This window comes from Bos indicus x Bos taurus, chromosome 21 (genome assembly GCF_003369695.1).
Source record: "Bos indicus x Bos taurus breed Angus x Brahman F1 hybrid chromosome 21, Bos_hybrid_MaternalHap_v2.0, whole genome shotgun sequence".
NCBI lineage: Eukaryota > Metazoa > Chordata > Mammalia > Artiodactyla > Bovidae > Bos > Bos indicus x Bos taurus.
In genome coordinates, this window is record NC_040096.1 from 58,692,974 (window position 1) to 58,705,157 (window position 12,184).

The 12,184-nt window shown below is 51.5% G+C and overlaps 1 protein-coding gene across 2 annotated transcripts; it reads right to left on the reverse strand.

The window, feature by feature from the left end:
* Positions 1-9,588: 9,588 nt before the first annotated feature.
* Positions 9,589-11,761, reverse strand: LOC113879847 (interferon alpha-inducible protein 27-like protein 2). 2 transcript variants are annotated; one of them, XM_027521669.1, is made up of 4 exons: positions 11,682-11,759; positions 11,517-11,546; positions 10,592-10,753; positions 9,589-9,809 (listed from the first exon to the last, which is right to left on the reverse strand). In XM_027521669.1, the coding sequence occupies exons 1-4, from the start codon at positions 11,686-11,688 to the stop codon at positions 9,607-9,609; spliced, it is 402 nt and encodes a 133-aa protein (XP_027377470.1). In that variant the 5' UTR covers positions 11,689-11,759; the 3' UTR covers positions 9,589-9,606. The 2 variants fall into 2 exon arrangements, with proteins under 2 accessions (XP_027377470.1, XP_027377471.1); XM_027521670.1 differs by lacking the exon at positions 11,517-11,546 and having other exon boundaries at positions 11,682-11,761.
* Between the last annotated feature and the right edge of the window lie 423 nt (positions 11,762-12,184).

The following is a 12,184-nucleotide window of genomic DNA, read 5'->3' on the forward strand; positions in this document are numbered from 1 at the left end:
CCAGAGTTGGACTGAGTCTAAATGTGAAGACTGGAGGTTCCCCCTGCCTGGCTCAGGGCTGTGTGTGACCCCAAGGGGTCACCTCCACTCTGGGTCTGCATTGACCCTTCTCTATATGGGGAGCTCATTTAAATAAACTCCAAGGTCTCAGCTAGGGTGGGTGTTAGGCACAGTGCCTGTGCAAAGTCAGGAATGGAATGCAAGGGCGCTCCCTCTTTGGAGCTTCATTTGCAGGCACCCTACCCATAGCTGTTTCCTAAGTGGCCTGCCTCAGGCTCAGAAAGCAAGGACCTCAGGATGTCACCGCTTCCTTCCGAAGACAAAGTCCGGTGTTTTGGCTTTTCTTCTCCCCCAACAGCTAGAAAAGAAACCTAGTTTGTCAGAGGGGCCTGACTTCCCAGCTAGTGGCGCTAGTGGTAAAGAACCCGCCTGGCAATGCAGGAGACATAAGAGATGCGGGTTCAATCCCTGGCTTGCGAAGATTCCCCTGGAGGAGGAAATGGCAACCCACTCCTGTATTCTTGCTGGGAAATCCCATGGACAGAGAAGCCTGGCAGGCTACAGTCCATAGGGTTACAAAGAGCCATTTACGACTGAAGTGACTTAGCACACCACACTGATCTTTCCGCTTCAGGGCCTTGGTCCCTAACTACCCTTCTCACCCCAGTATAAGGCCTTTTAGAAACTCCTTATCAGCAGGATGGGTTCCATTCCAAAACATCAGAAAATTCACTTAGGGGTTGATTCAGTCCTCCTTGCCACGAAATCTTTGAGCATGTGCTGTTGGAGAGGCACTGGGCTTGGTGCTAGGGAATTTGGCCTTCCCGAGGCAGCACTCCTAGTGGCTGGGTGGATGGACCACCAGGCATTGGTCCGCTGATGCTGGCCTCTGATGACACCACGGGCCAGCCCAGGGCTCTGGGCATGCCCAGAAGGAAGCACAGAACAGTACTGTCTTAGTCCGTTCAGGCTGCTGTAACAAAAACACTATCAAATGGGCAGCTTATAAACAATGGAAATTTATTTCTCATAGTACTAGAGGCTGGGAAATCAGAGATCTAGGCTACAGCAGATATCGGTTCCTAGGTGACTGAGTTTTCTCTGGATCCTCACATGATGGCAGGGGCAGAAGAGCACTCTATGGCCTCTTTTATAAAGACATTGTCAGCTTTAAAAAGTCAGAACCTAAAAGTTGAGAGTTGGGTTTTATTTGGTGGCAATTTTAGGACTTCAAGCCCAGGAGACAGCATCTCAAGTAACTCTGAGAGAACTGCCCCGAGAAGGTGAGGGGAGGAATCAGGTTACATAGAAGCTTGTAACAGAGGGGAGGTAGTCTGAACATCAGAAGTATTGTTGTGAATTAAAGGAAACGAGATATCTCAAGTTAAGAAATTTAGTGCTTTTCTGTGCATGGGGCTTTTCAATGTTATGGGAAGATGCAAGCGTCTGGGCTCACTGAAATCATCTGTTTCATATGCATCTCAGCTATCTGGGGCCAGTCTCCTCTGTTTTTCACATCTCAAGTTCCTCAGTGCTCACTGTAGGGACGGGCTGCAGCCTGAATGAGGCCAGACGGAGCAGGTATCCTTCTCCTTCCTAGCTGCCCTGGAGGGCTGGAATCACTGACGACTGTGACATCCTTGTTTATTGATTTGGCAGGAAATGCTCCATTTCTCAGAGGGGTACAAACATTCAGACCATAGTAGGCATATTGGGGAAGGGGAGCTTGAATTCTACCCGGAGGGTTTTGGAGAAATGCTGAAGGGTTTTCAATATGACTGTGACCCTATCACAGGCCCGACACCCGCTGAACACCCTCTCCTTGGAGCCATCAGCAGCCTGCCAGGATCTCAGTTCCCAACAAGCAGAGTAGCCCCTGCTCACAGCAACTAGAGAAAGCCCCCAAACAGCAGTGAAGACCCAGCACAGTCATAAATAAGTAAAATTTTTTTAAAAAATTGACCACCCCATATTTCACAACTTCTTGCCTTCTGAGAGAGCCCATAGTCTGTCTATTGAATATGTCTCTCTCTAAATAAATCCATTGTTACCTATCACTTTGCCTCTTGCCGAATTCCTTCTGTGCTGAAATATAAGGAACCCGAGCTTCCTTAAGTCCTGAGACCAGGTGTGTGATCTTGATTAAAAGACAGTGGATTCAAGTCCCAACTTGGGTTTTGGCTGGGTTTGAGTCCCGTCGGAGTTGTACAGTTCCAGTAGGGCATGAGGAGGCAGGGCAAATTCCCACTGTGGGAATCTAGCTAGGATGGCTTCCTGTCTTCATCAACATGGCAGAGGACTACTCTTTCCTGCTGGCAAAAATCAGAGCCCTGATCTTTGGTTGGTACATGATTCCCAGCCAAGGACTGCATTCTCAGTCCTCTTGCAGTGAAGCGCTCACAGCACTGGGTCTGGCCAGTGGGAAGTGAGTGGAAATGTATGCAACTTTCTGGGCATGCCCTTAAGGGGAGTGGGGGGCTTTGCCTTGCCCCTTGGCCTCTTCCCATGGGCTCTGCTGTCGTCAGGGGGGATGACCATCCTCCACCTTGCAGATGACAGCAGCATTTTGAGGAAGGCAGAGCAACAAGACTGCAGGAGTCTGGGCCTCCCTGAGCTGAACCACCATTCCGGCTCTTATGTGACTGAGTAACAGAGAAAGAAACCGCTCATGTTTAGGTCAAGAGGGCTTCTTTTACAATAAGCAAACGTATACTCTCATGAACACGGGGGAATCTTTTGATCGCAAGTAATAGAGAAATCAACCCAATAAAGAAAGTTACTTTTACCTGTTCCTTCTCAAAATCCCACTAAAACAACAGGAAAGGACTAAAGATAGGCTTAAACCCATATCAAAAAACAGGCTGGGAGAGAAGATGACAGTAACATAATTTAGGAGGCAGAAATCACACAGACCTGGGGCTCCACTTGGCAGTCCCAACAAAGTTGAATCTTAGGGTGTCAGTGGATAAAGGGAAAAAGAGGCAACTATGCCCTTAGGACTCCAGAACCTTGGACATCAGAGTGGTGTGTGCTACTGCAGGTTGGCAATAAGGTGGACTGGCAGCAAGAGGGCTGGCTGAAAGTCTATTTAGGAAGCAGACAGGCCCCAAGCTAGTCCCCTCTGGCAGACTCCTGGAAGTTTCATTTTGGTGAGGTGAGGTCCCTGGGCCAGGAGGCACCCGGAGCTTCAAACTGAGAATGAGAGTCTCCTTACATAGGTTGAGACCCTCCATCTTCCTCATTGACAGGAACTGAGAATGCTGTAGCTAGCCTACAAAATCCAAAATGGAGGGAGGATTGGGAATCAGACCAGCCCAAGAAAAGAAATTGCTCATGTTCTGACATCTGGAAGGAGGTGCCTGTTGAAAGGTTCATCCAGACCTCATGCAGTCTCCAAGTTGACGAGAGCCACTCCTGTGGCAAAGCCTGCCATGGTGTTGCCAAATTCCTGACTCCTTGTCCGCTGATGCTGAAGAGACAGAAAAACATGATCCAAAAGGATACATTCACCTCAATGTTCGTTGCAGCACTGTTTAAAAGTCAAGACATGGAAGCAACCTAAGTGTCCATTGACAGAGGAATGGATAAAGAAGATGTACACATACACTCAGCCATTAAAAATTATGAAATGATGTCATTTGCAGCAACATCAATGGACCTAGAGATTGTCACACTGAGTGAAATCCGACGGAGAAGGAGAGAGATCACGTGACATCCCTTATATGTGCAAACTGAAAAGAAAATACACAAATGAATTTATGTACAAAACAGACTCACAGAGGACAAACATGGTTGCCAGCAGGGAAGGTTGAGGGAAAGGGATAGTTAGGGAGTTTGGGATGGACACGTACACACTGCTATATTTAAAATGGATAGCCAACAAGGACTTACTGTATAGCACATGGAACTCTGCTCAAGGTTATATGGCAGCCTGGATAGCAGGGGAGTTTGCGGGAGAACGGATACATGTGTATGTATGGCTGAGACCTTTCACTGTTCACCTGAAACTATCACATTGCTAATCAGCTATATCCCAATTTAAAAAAAAAGAAATACGGAGATAGAGTTTGGAGGAAATCGAAAGATGGCTTTATTCCTCTACCAGGCAATGGGAGAACACAGCAGGCTATCGCCTCAAGAGCTGTGCCCTCCTCCTATGTAGAGTTTAAATTTAAAGAAGTTATGTATAAAGAAAGCTGAGCACCGAAGAGTTGATGCTTTTGAACTGTGGTGTTGGAGAAAATTCTTGAGAGTCCCTTGGACTGCAAGGAGATCAAACTACTCCATCCTAAAGGAAATGAACCTTGAATATTCATTGGAAGGACTGATGGCTGAAGCTGAAACTCCAATACTTTGGCCAACTGATGTGAAGAACTGACTCCCTGGAAAAGACCCTGATGCTGGGAAAGATTGAAGGCAGGAGAAGGGGACCACAGAGGATGAGATGGTTGGTTGAATGGCATCACTGACTCAATGGACATGAGTGTGAATAAACTCTGGGAGTTGGTGATGGACAGCGAGGCCTGGCGTGCTGCAGTCCATGGGGTTGCAAAGACTTGGACACGACTGAGTGACTGAACTGAACTGAACTGATGTAGCCTGGGTCTTGTGGTTTTAGGGTAAACGATTGGCTCAAAGTAATGAATGTCTTGCATTGTTCTTCTTGAATTATTTCAAAACAGTCACAGCTGGTGTCAGGCAGCCCAGTAATTGGATCCATTTATCTCTGGGTTATTGACCTGTGACCTTCTTTCTGAAATACAAACAGCTATAAGGGGTGATTTGCTATCAGATCAGATAAGAGAGTGCAAAGAAAGCAAATACCAAGTGCAGGATATAACTTACATCAGCTGTCCCCAGCCTTTATGGCACCAGGGATGGTTTACATGGAAGACAAGTTTTCCATGGGCCAATGGGGTGGGTGATGGTTTGGAGATGATTAAAGTGCATTACATTTATTGTGTACTTTATTTCTATTATTGTTACATCAGCTCCACCTCAGATCATCAGGCATTAGACCCCAGAGATTTGGGGACCCCGGGTTTACATAGTATCGGGGTGATAGGTTAGCTTTCTGAAGGACAGATTGAGTCAGACACTACAGATTAGTAACTATTAAAAGTGGGGCTGATTAACTCTTTCAGGCCTGTTTACGTTTCTCCTCTAGCCTGCTCCCTGTTCTCCTTACTTCCCTTGTTCTCAGGAGAGGAAAGAAACTTCATTTCTATTGTTATTGCAATGATGCGACATCTGTGAAGGCTCAAACATGAAAGGGTTTGTGCTCATTCATCCAACTCTTTGAACCCCTATGGACTGTAGCCCGACAGGCTTCTCTGCCCATGGGATTCTCCAGGCAAGAATACTGGAGTGGGTTGCCATGCCCTCCTCCAGGGGATCTTCCCAACTCAGGGATCAAACCCGTGTCTCTTATGTCTCTTGCATTCAGACAGACTCTTTACTGCTGAGACACCTGGGAAATCTGATATGGAAGGGAAGCGGATGTAAGTCCCTCCCCCAACCCTGGCATCTCTGGCCCTCTCACCTCTTTCCCCCCAGCCCTGGGGCACTCATCCTCATCCTCTGACAGAACCACAGCCTCACCACTGGCTCACCCATCCCCCGAGAGACTCGAGGAACCAAACGGGCCCCATGGCTGGTCTGAGACTGTGGAAAAGGGAGGTGGGGGGAGGGTAGCGGGCCCAGGCAGGATACGGACTGAAGTGCCAAGACGACCATAGGATCTGCATTGGGGGAGGGAGGAAAGGGCTTCTGTTTCTTTGGAGCCCCACCCTCTGTCCTCCTGAGTCCCCCCAGCAATGTCCGAGACACCTCTGGGGCACCCTAAGCACCCCCATGTTCATGCATGCATGCTAAGTCGTCTCTGACTCTTTGAGACCCTATGGACTGCAACCCATCAGGCTCCTCCGATCACGGGATTCTGCAGGCAAGAATACTGGAGTGGGTTGGCATTTCCTCCTCCAGGGGATCTTCCGACTCAGAGACCAAACTCGGTGTCTCTTACCCCCAGAGCAATTCTAAAAGCACTGGGACAAGAGCAGCAGCAAACAACAGTAAAAATGTATTTACTCTGGTTAAGACACTGCGCGTGACGCATCACAGAAAATCCACACACTATTCCAAGAAAGGTCACACTGCCGCCCCTGTTTTCATAGACAATGTTGAAAGAACCTGTAAGACACGAACCCAAGTCCCTGACTCCAGCTGCTATTGAAGACAGGCTTCTTTCCATAACTCACATTTTCTTGGTGCATTATCTCCAGGAGATCTGGAGCCTTTACCTGGCTCGCTGCCCATCAGCTCTGTCCCTGCTGCCTGCTCAAGCAATCAGCTTGTGTTCAGGGAGATAAAATAGCTTTCATAATAACTCAAATAATTTCAAAGTGATGAAGAGACCTGAGGGGGGGGAGGGGTACACTTAAACAATTACAAGCCTTGTCCAGCCAGCCTCCGCCAGACTCTCTTGAGTGACTTTGGAAATAGGAATTTTCTAGCAGAAAAGGAAACTGAAAAGGAAAGGGAAACTGAAGTTGTGCCAGGCTTTCCCTGACAAGCTACAGAATTAGGGACTGTCCGCTGGTTTGCGTGATTGCCCTCAAGGGCCTTGACCCGTGGCTTTGTGCAGGGTAGCGTTTCCCAGATCTTGGCTCCCTGTCTGCCGATGAGGAAAGGAAATATGGAGATAGAGTTTGGAGGGAAAAGAAAAGAGCAGCTTTATTTATTTATTTATTTTTGAAGAGCAAAAGGGAAACACAGTTGGCTAGAGCCTCAAGAACTGTGCACGCCCTCTCTGAAAATAGGGAGAGGTTTTCTATCATCATTCTTTCTCCTTTTGCAAGGTTTCGAAATGGCCACAGCATTTAGGCAATTGAGGAATTGGGTCTGGTGTCCCTAAACATATTGTCTCCTGACCTTTTTTATCCCCCCCTTGAAATGCAGAATGCTGCAAGAGAGTGTAGGGAGAGAAGAATGCCAGGGGCAGAATACAACTTATTTGAAGTCAGAGAGTAATTAGCTTTGTTTAGCTTTGTGAAGGGCAAGTCTAGCTACAAGTACTTGTTAGTGTTAACAGTAACAGCTAAAGAATAACCAAGATTGTTTAACTCTTGAAGATCTGTTTAGCTGGTATGTGCTGGTATGTGACCTCTGGAGGTGGGGAGTTATCCCCCAAAACTAAAACCCGTCCCTGGCTGGGGGCTATTCTGGGTGGGGGGGAAACACCTGACACCTCCAGCCTGTCTTGTAGCCCCCAGGGGCAGGGCCTGGCAGTGGGGAGCAGCGGGCAGGCCCTGGGAGCCAGTGCTGGGGAGACCTGGACAAAGCTCCCACAGGATCTGTTGCTCTAGCGAAGTGGAGAGAGTGGTGAACCAAGGCCCTGCACGAGGTGACAGGGAGGAGGAGAGGGAGGGGCGAGGAGGGGGCTTCCCACGTGGCTCAGTGATAAAGAATCCACCTGCCAATGCAGAAGACGCAGATTCGACCCCTGCGCCCCCCTGCACAGAGTCTGGCATGACTGAGCACGCATGCACTGCCGCGCAAGAGGTCGATCTGATCAGGAGTTCAGCTGGGGGTTTGGAGTTCTTGTTCCTATGGCTGCCGTCTGTGACCCAGCAACTTCACATCTGGGTTCCCTGGCCTTCCCGCCTGGCGGCCAGGGCCGAGGGGTTCTCTGTGGCCCCAGTGGGTCTCAGTCTTTGCAGGGCTGTGGACCTGGACTTGGGGGCGCTGTTTTCTGATTACTGTTCCCCTCCCCCTGCTGCCCCAGTGGTGGGCGGAGCCTTACTATCCCAGTCCAGAAAGTTTAGCACCCCAATTTCAGGGGTAAAGGTTTTTTTTTTTTTCCTCTCTCTTTTTCTTTCCCGTCTACAGTGATCTTCACCTGTGCTCTGCGGACTACAGTTTAGTCTCCTTGCCCTTGCAGAATAAGGCTTTTGTTCCCTAGGGGGTGGGGCTGCAGCTCCCCTCTGCCAGTCTTGCCTCAATGAGGGACGTTTTCCTTGGGTGTCCTCCTGCCTCCAGTCTTTCTTGGGAGCACCCAGTGTGTCGCTGGGAGAAGAACCTTCAGGCTGGCCTGAAGCATCCATCCTTGTGACTGTAGCTCCCCAGGACCCGCTGCACTCACGCAGGCCTATCCTTGCCCTTGAGTCATCAGTTAAGGCTTTCAGCTGAACTTGCACCCCTCTGCACCGGCCTCAGCTCCCTCCTGTGGTCTGCCCAGGGTGGTCTCCAGGGCTCTCCTTGGAGGAACCTGACCTCCCTGAGAATTCAGGCCCATCTGGTGGGCCCCTCTTCAGCTCTTTCAGGGGTTCAAGGAAAGTTATGCTTTTGTAAGTTTTCTGGCTTTTTCTTATTGTTGGGGGGAGTAACACTCTCTCCAGCTTCCTGTGTCCTAAGCATCCCCTCCTTCTTCATAGGGTCAGGAGCAGCAGTTTTAGAACTGATTATCTCCTCCTTTAAAGAGACTCCAGAGAATGAGGCCTCTCTGGAAGGGAGAGCTCACTCTGGGTGGGAACAGAGTCTCAGGGGAGACCAAGAACTCTTGTCGCCAGGGGAGGAACTGGTAAACGCCAGTTCCCCTTCAATTTTCCAGACACAAAGCATAGGGACCACTCCTGACCGCATCTCTTCCACTCGAGGTACCCACTGTAACACTTGGCACACGGCACTCTCCTTGTCCTGGTGGTCTGCTGGTCAGCCTCCCCACAGCATTCTGAGAAAGGCCAGTGCCCTGATCAACTCTGGATGTCCAGTGTCCATTAATGAGGAAGGGCAGAGGGATCTGGGGTCAGTGGCTCTATATGCATCCTGGATACCCCTCATCTCTGCCTACCTAGGAATCTCTGTCAACCCCACTATTGAGTGTGACCTCCTAAATGGCTCAGTGGTAAAGAATCTACCTACCAATTCAGGAGCCAATGGAGACGTGGGTTTGATCCCTGGGTGGGGAAGATCCCCTGGAGGAGAAAATAGCAACCCACCCCTGTATTCTTGCTTGGGAAACCCTATGGACAGAGAGGTCTGATGGGCTTTAGTCCAGGCGGTTGCAAAGAATTGGATACAACTGAGCAACTAAGCACTCAAGCATCATTAAGTGAGTGGTAGACTGAGACCCACCGATGGCCCACGAATGGCCCTGGGTTATACAGCCCATGCTCTGTAAGATGGGGACCAACGAGAGCCTCCTGCCAAGTGATACTGTGCTTGATCAGCTGCCCACCCCCTTCTGCCCCCCCCCCCAGAAGACAGGTTGGGAGTGTGGTGGTTCAGTCACCAAGTCATGTCCGACTCTGTAACCCTATGGACTGTAGCCCACCAGGCTCCTCTGTCCATGGGATTTCCCAGGCAAGAACGCAGGAGTGGGTGGCTACATCCTTTTTTCCAGGGGATCTTCCTGACCCCAGGGATTGCACTCATGTCTCCCGCATTGGCAGGTGGATTCTTTACCATTGAGTCACCTGGGAAGCGCATCAGGTTAGGAGAATGGGGAGAAATCGAAACTTCCAGTTCACAACTCACACTCCCCTCCACCACCCCCCCGCCCCAGGGCTGCAAGGAGCGAAGACAGAGAGGTACATCTGCAGATGATCTTTATTTCTCATGCTTCTCTGGCCCGAGTGGAGATTTTGGAGGTTCGACTTGGGGTACGTTTTCTCCTGGCTGCTCCCCTTCAGGTCTGGGTCCACCTGGAGGAGGGGAAGGAGATGCCCTTTTGGCCCCTCCAAGCAAAGCCCCAAAAGCTGATCCAATGGAGCCCAGGAGGATGTTGGATGATGTGGAGAGTCCAGCTGCCCCTGTGGGACAGAAAGAGGGTGAGGTCAGGAAGGGTGCAGTGGCTGGGACCCCCTCAGAAGGCCTGAGGCCCAGAGATCCCACGTGGATGCCTTCTCTAGGTCCTGAATCCCCCAGGGCTCTGCTTTGGGCAGAGGGAGCTAGAGGTGGCTGAGAGAGAGAAGGGGGTGAATTCATGGGAGAGTCAGCCACAGACCCCAAAAGCGACAGGTCCCACTGAGGCTCAGAGAGGGGAAGGGACCTGCCAAGGCCACTCAGATGTCAGATTTGGGCAGGGCTAGACCCAGAGCCCACGCTTCCCTGGTGGCTCTGTGGTAAAGAAACTGCCAATGCAGGAGACGCGGGTTTGATTCCTGGGTTGGGAAGATCCACTGGAGAAGGAGATGGCAACCCACTCTGGCATTCTTGCCTGAGAAATTCCAAGGACAGAGGAGCCTGGTGGGCTACAGTCCATGGGGTCACAAAGAGCCGGACATGACTTAGCGATTAAACAACAAAAACAAAGACCTAGAGCCCAGCTATCACAAACCCTGGGATCCCTCCCTTCTTCTCTTTCCCAAGACCCCCTCACCCCTCCACTCCACTCCTGCCTGCAAGGCTCACCCAGGACTCAGGGAGAACAGTGAGGGAGAGAAGGAGAACCAGGGACATTGAGGACCACGAAACTGGAGGGGAGGGACCGGCCGGCCCTCCCGCAGGCTTAGCCTCGGGCAGACTCTTGTGCTGGTCGGACCCTCCCCGCCCGCTCTGTTCCCCCCGCCCCGCATCCGGCCCGGACCCTTACCCACGGACTGGAGAGTGGCCACCAGGCTGCCGGCGGCAACTCCGCCCCCATTGGCCACGGCGGCCGCTGACATCATCTTGGCCGCTAAGGAGGAGGCGGCGATTCCAGCCCCCGTGAAGCCCACAGCGCCCAGCACCGCGGGCACTGCCGCCACGGCCAGGGCTGCAGGGAGAGAGGAGCTTTGAGGGGTCGGGGACATGGGCTCAGGGGAGTGGACCCCCCTTTAGGGATCCTTGACAGTTTCTGGGGACTGTCTGCTGGGAGCAGACGCGAGACAGCCGCTTGGAGAAGGGTCCGAAGGTAAAGAAAAACGTGTGGGAGGGGAGTTGTGGAGCCAGCTAGGGACAGTAGTTTAGGGGAGGCACCTATTTGAGTCTTTAACTTGCTGTGTGACAACCGGGAAGTCACTACCCCTCCCTGGGCTTCAGGTCTGTGTGCGTGTGTATCAGTGTACTGCTACTGCGAAGTCACTTCAGTTGTGTCCGACTCTGTGCGACCCTGTAGATGGCAGCCCACCAGGCTCCGCCGTCCCTGGGATTCTTCAGGCAAGAACACTGGAGTGGGTTGCCATTTCCTTCTCCAATGCATGAAAGTGAAAAGTGAAAGTGAAGTCGCTCAGTCGTCTATCAGTGTAGGGGTGAAATAAACCAATAAACCACTGCTGTTTTTAGCAGCAAATACCCTTTCAAATGAAATCTTCTCTACATGCTTTTTACATATAAGGACTAGAGGAGCAGCTACGTGGGGGAATCGCGGGGTCCTCTTCCTAGGGAATACCGCTCTCGGTCCCTAAGAGTCACCCCAGCGGCTCCGGGAATGGAGGGGGCGGGGGGGCGGGGGGGCTCTCTGAGGCCTCCCATCCATCCCCGGGCCGGGCCAGGTGAAGGCCTGGTGATGCAGGGATGCAGGGACGCAGGGAAGTCACCTCCTCCGATCGCAGCGGCCGCCGCTCGTTCTTGAGAGAGAGGAGAGAGAGAGAGTTGGTTGAAGTATTGAGGGAAAGAAGCGAGTCCTCTGGCCCTTGGTGGGTGGGGGTCTGGGAGGGCCGCCCCCTGCCCAGGACGTCCCCTGATGGGAAGGAGAAACTCACTTATCATGGTGACGCCCTCTTCGCCGCAGCTGAGCTCAGGAAGTGACTAAGCTCCAGGAGGTGCTGTGATTGTCCGAAGAACCAATGGGGACGCGGCCGGCCCCTCGCAGCATCTCTGCCCCAATTAGACGCAGGAAAGTATTTTCTGCTCGCCTGTTCGCCCGCCCCCACCAGCTTCCCATCCCTACGCCGGGGTCTTATTCGCCCGCTCCCACCTTCACCCCACTGGTCCTTCTCTTCACCAGCCCCTCTCCTCCGGCTCTCTTCTACCCACCGGTGGTTGCCCCCCCGCCCCCAGCTCGAATGGGTTTCTCTCTTGTTTGGTGGCTCCACCAAAAGGAAAAGAACCTTAAAACACCCAAAAGACTCTGCAAGTGGACCGGGGTTCCAAGTGTAACATTTTGCCCCCTGATGACAGAAGAGTTGTTCGCGGCAAAACACACACACACACACACACACACACACACACACACACACACAATACAGAACGCAGGGAGAAAATT

Excerpts from the sequence above, each read along its gene's own strand:
- LOC113879847 (XM_027521669.1), bottom strand. Across the intron at positions 10,754-11,516 it reads GGCCGCTGCGATCGGAGGAG|CCCTGGCCGTGGCGGCAGTG; the intron begins GTGACTTCCCTG and ends CTCTCCCTGCAG. Across the intron at positions 9,810-10,591 it reads GGCCACTCTCCAGTCCGTGG|GGGCAGCTGGACTCTCCACA; the intron begins GTAAGGGTCCGG and ends TCTGTCCCACAG.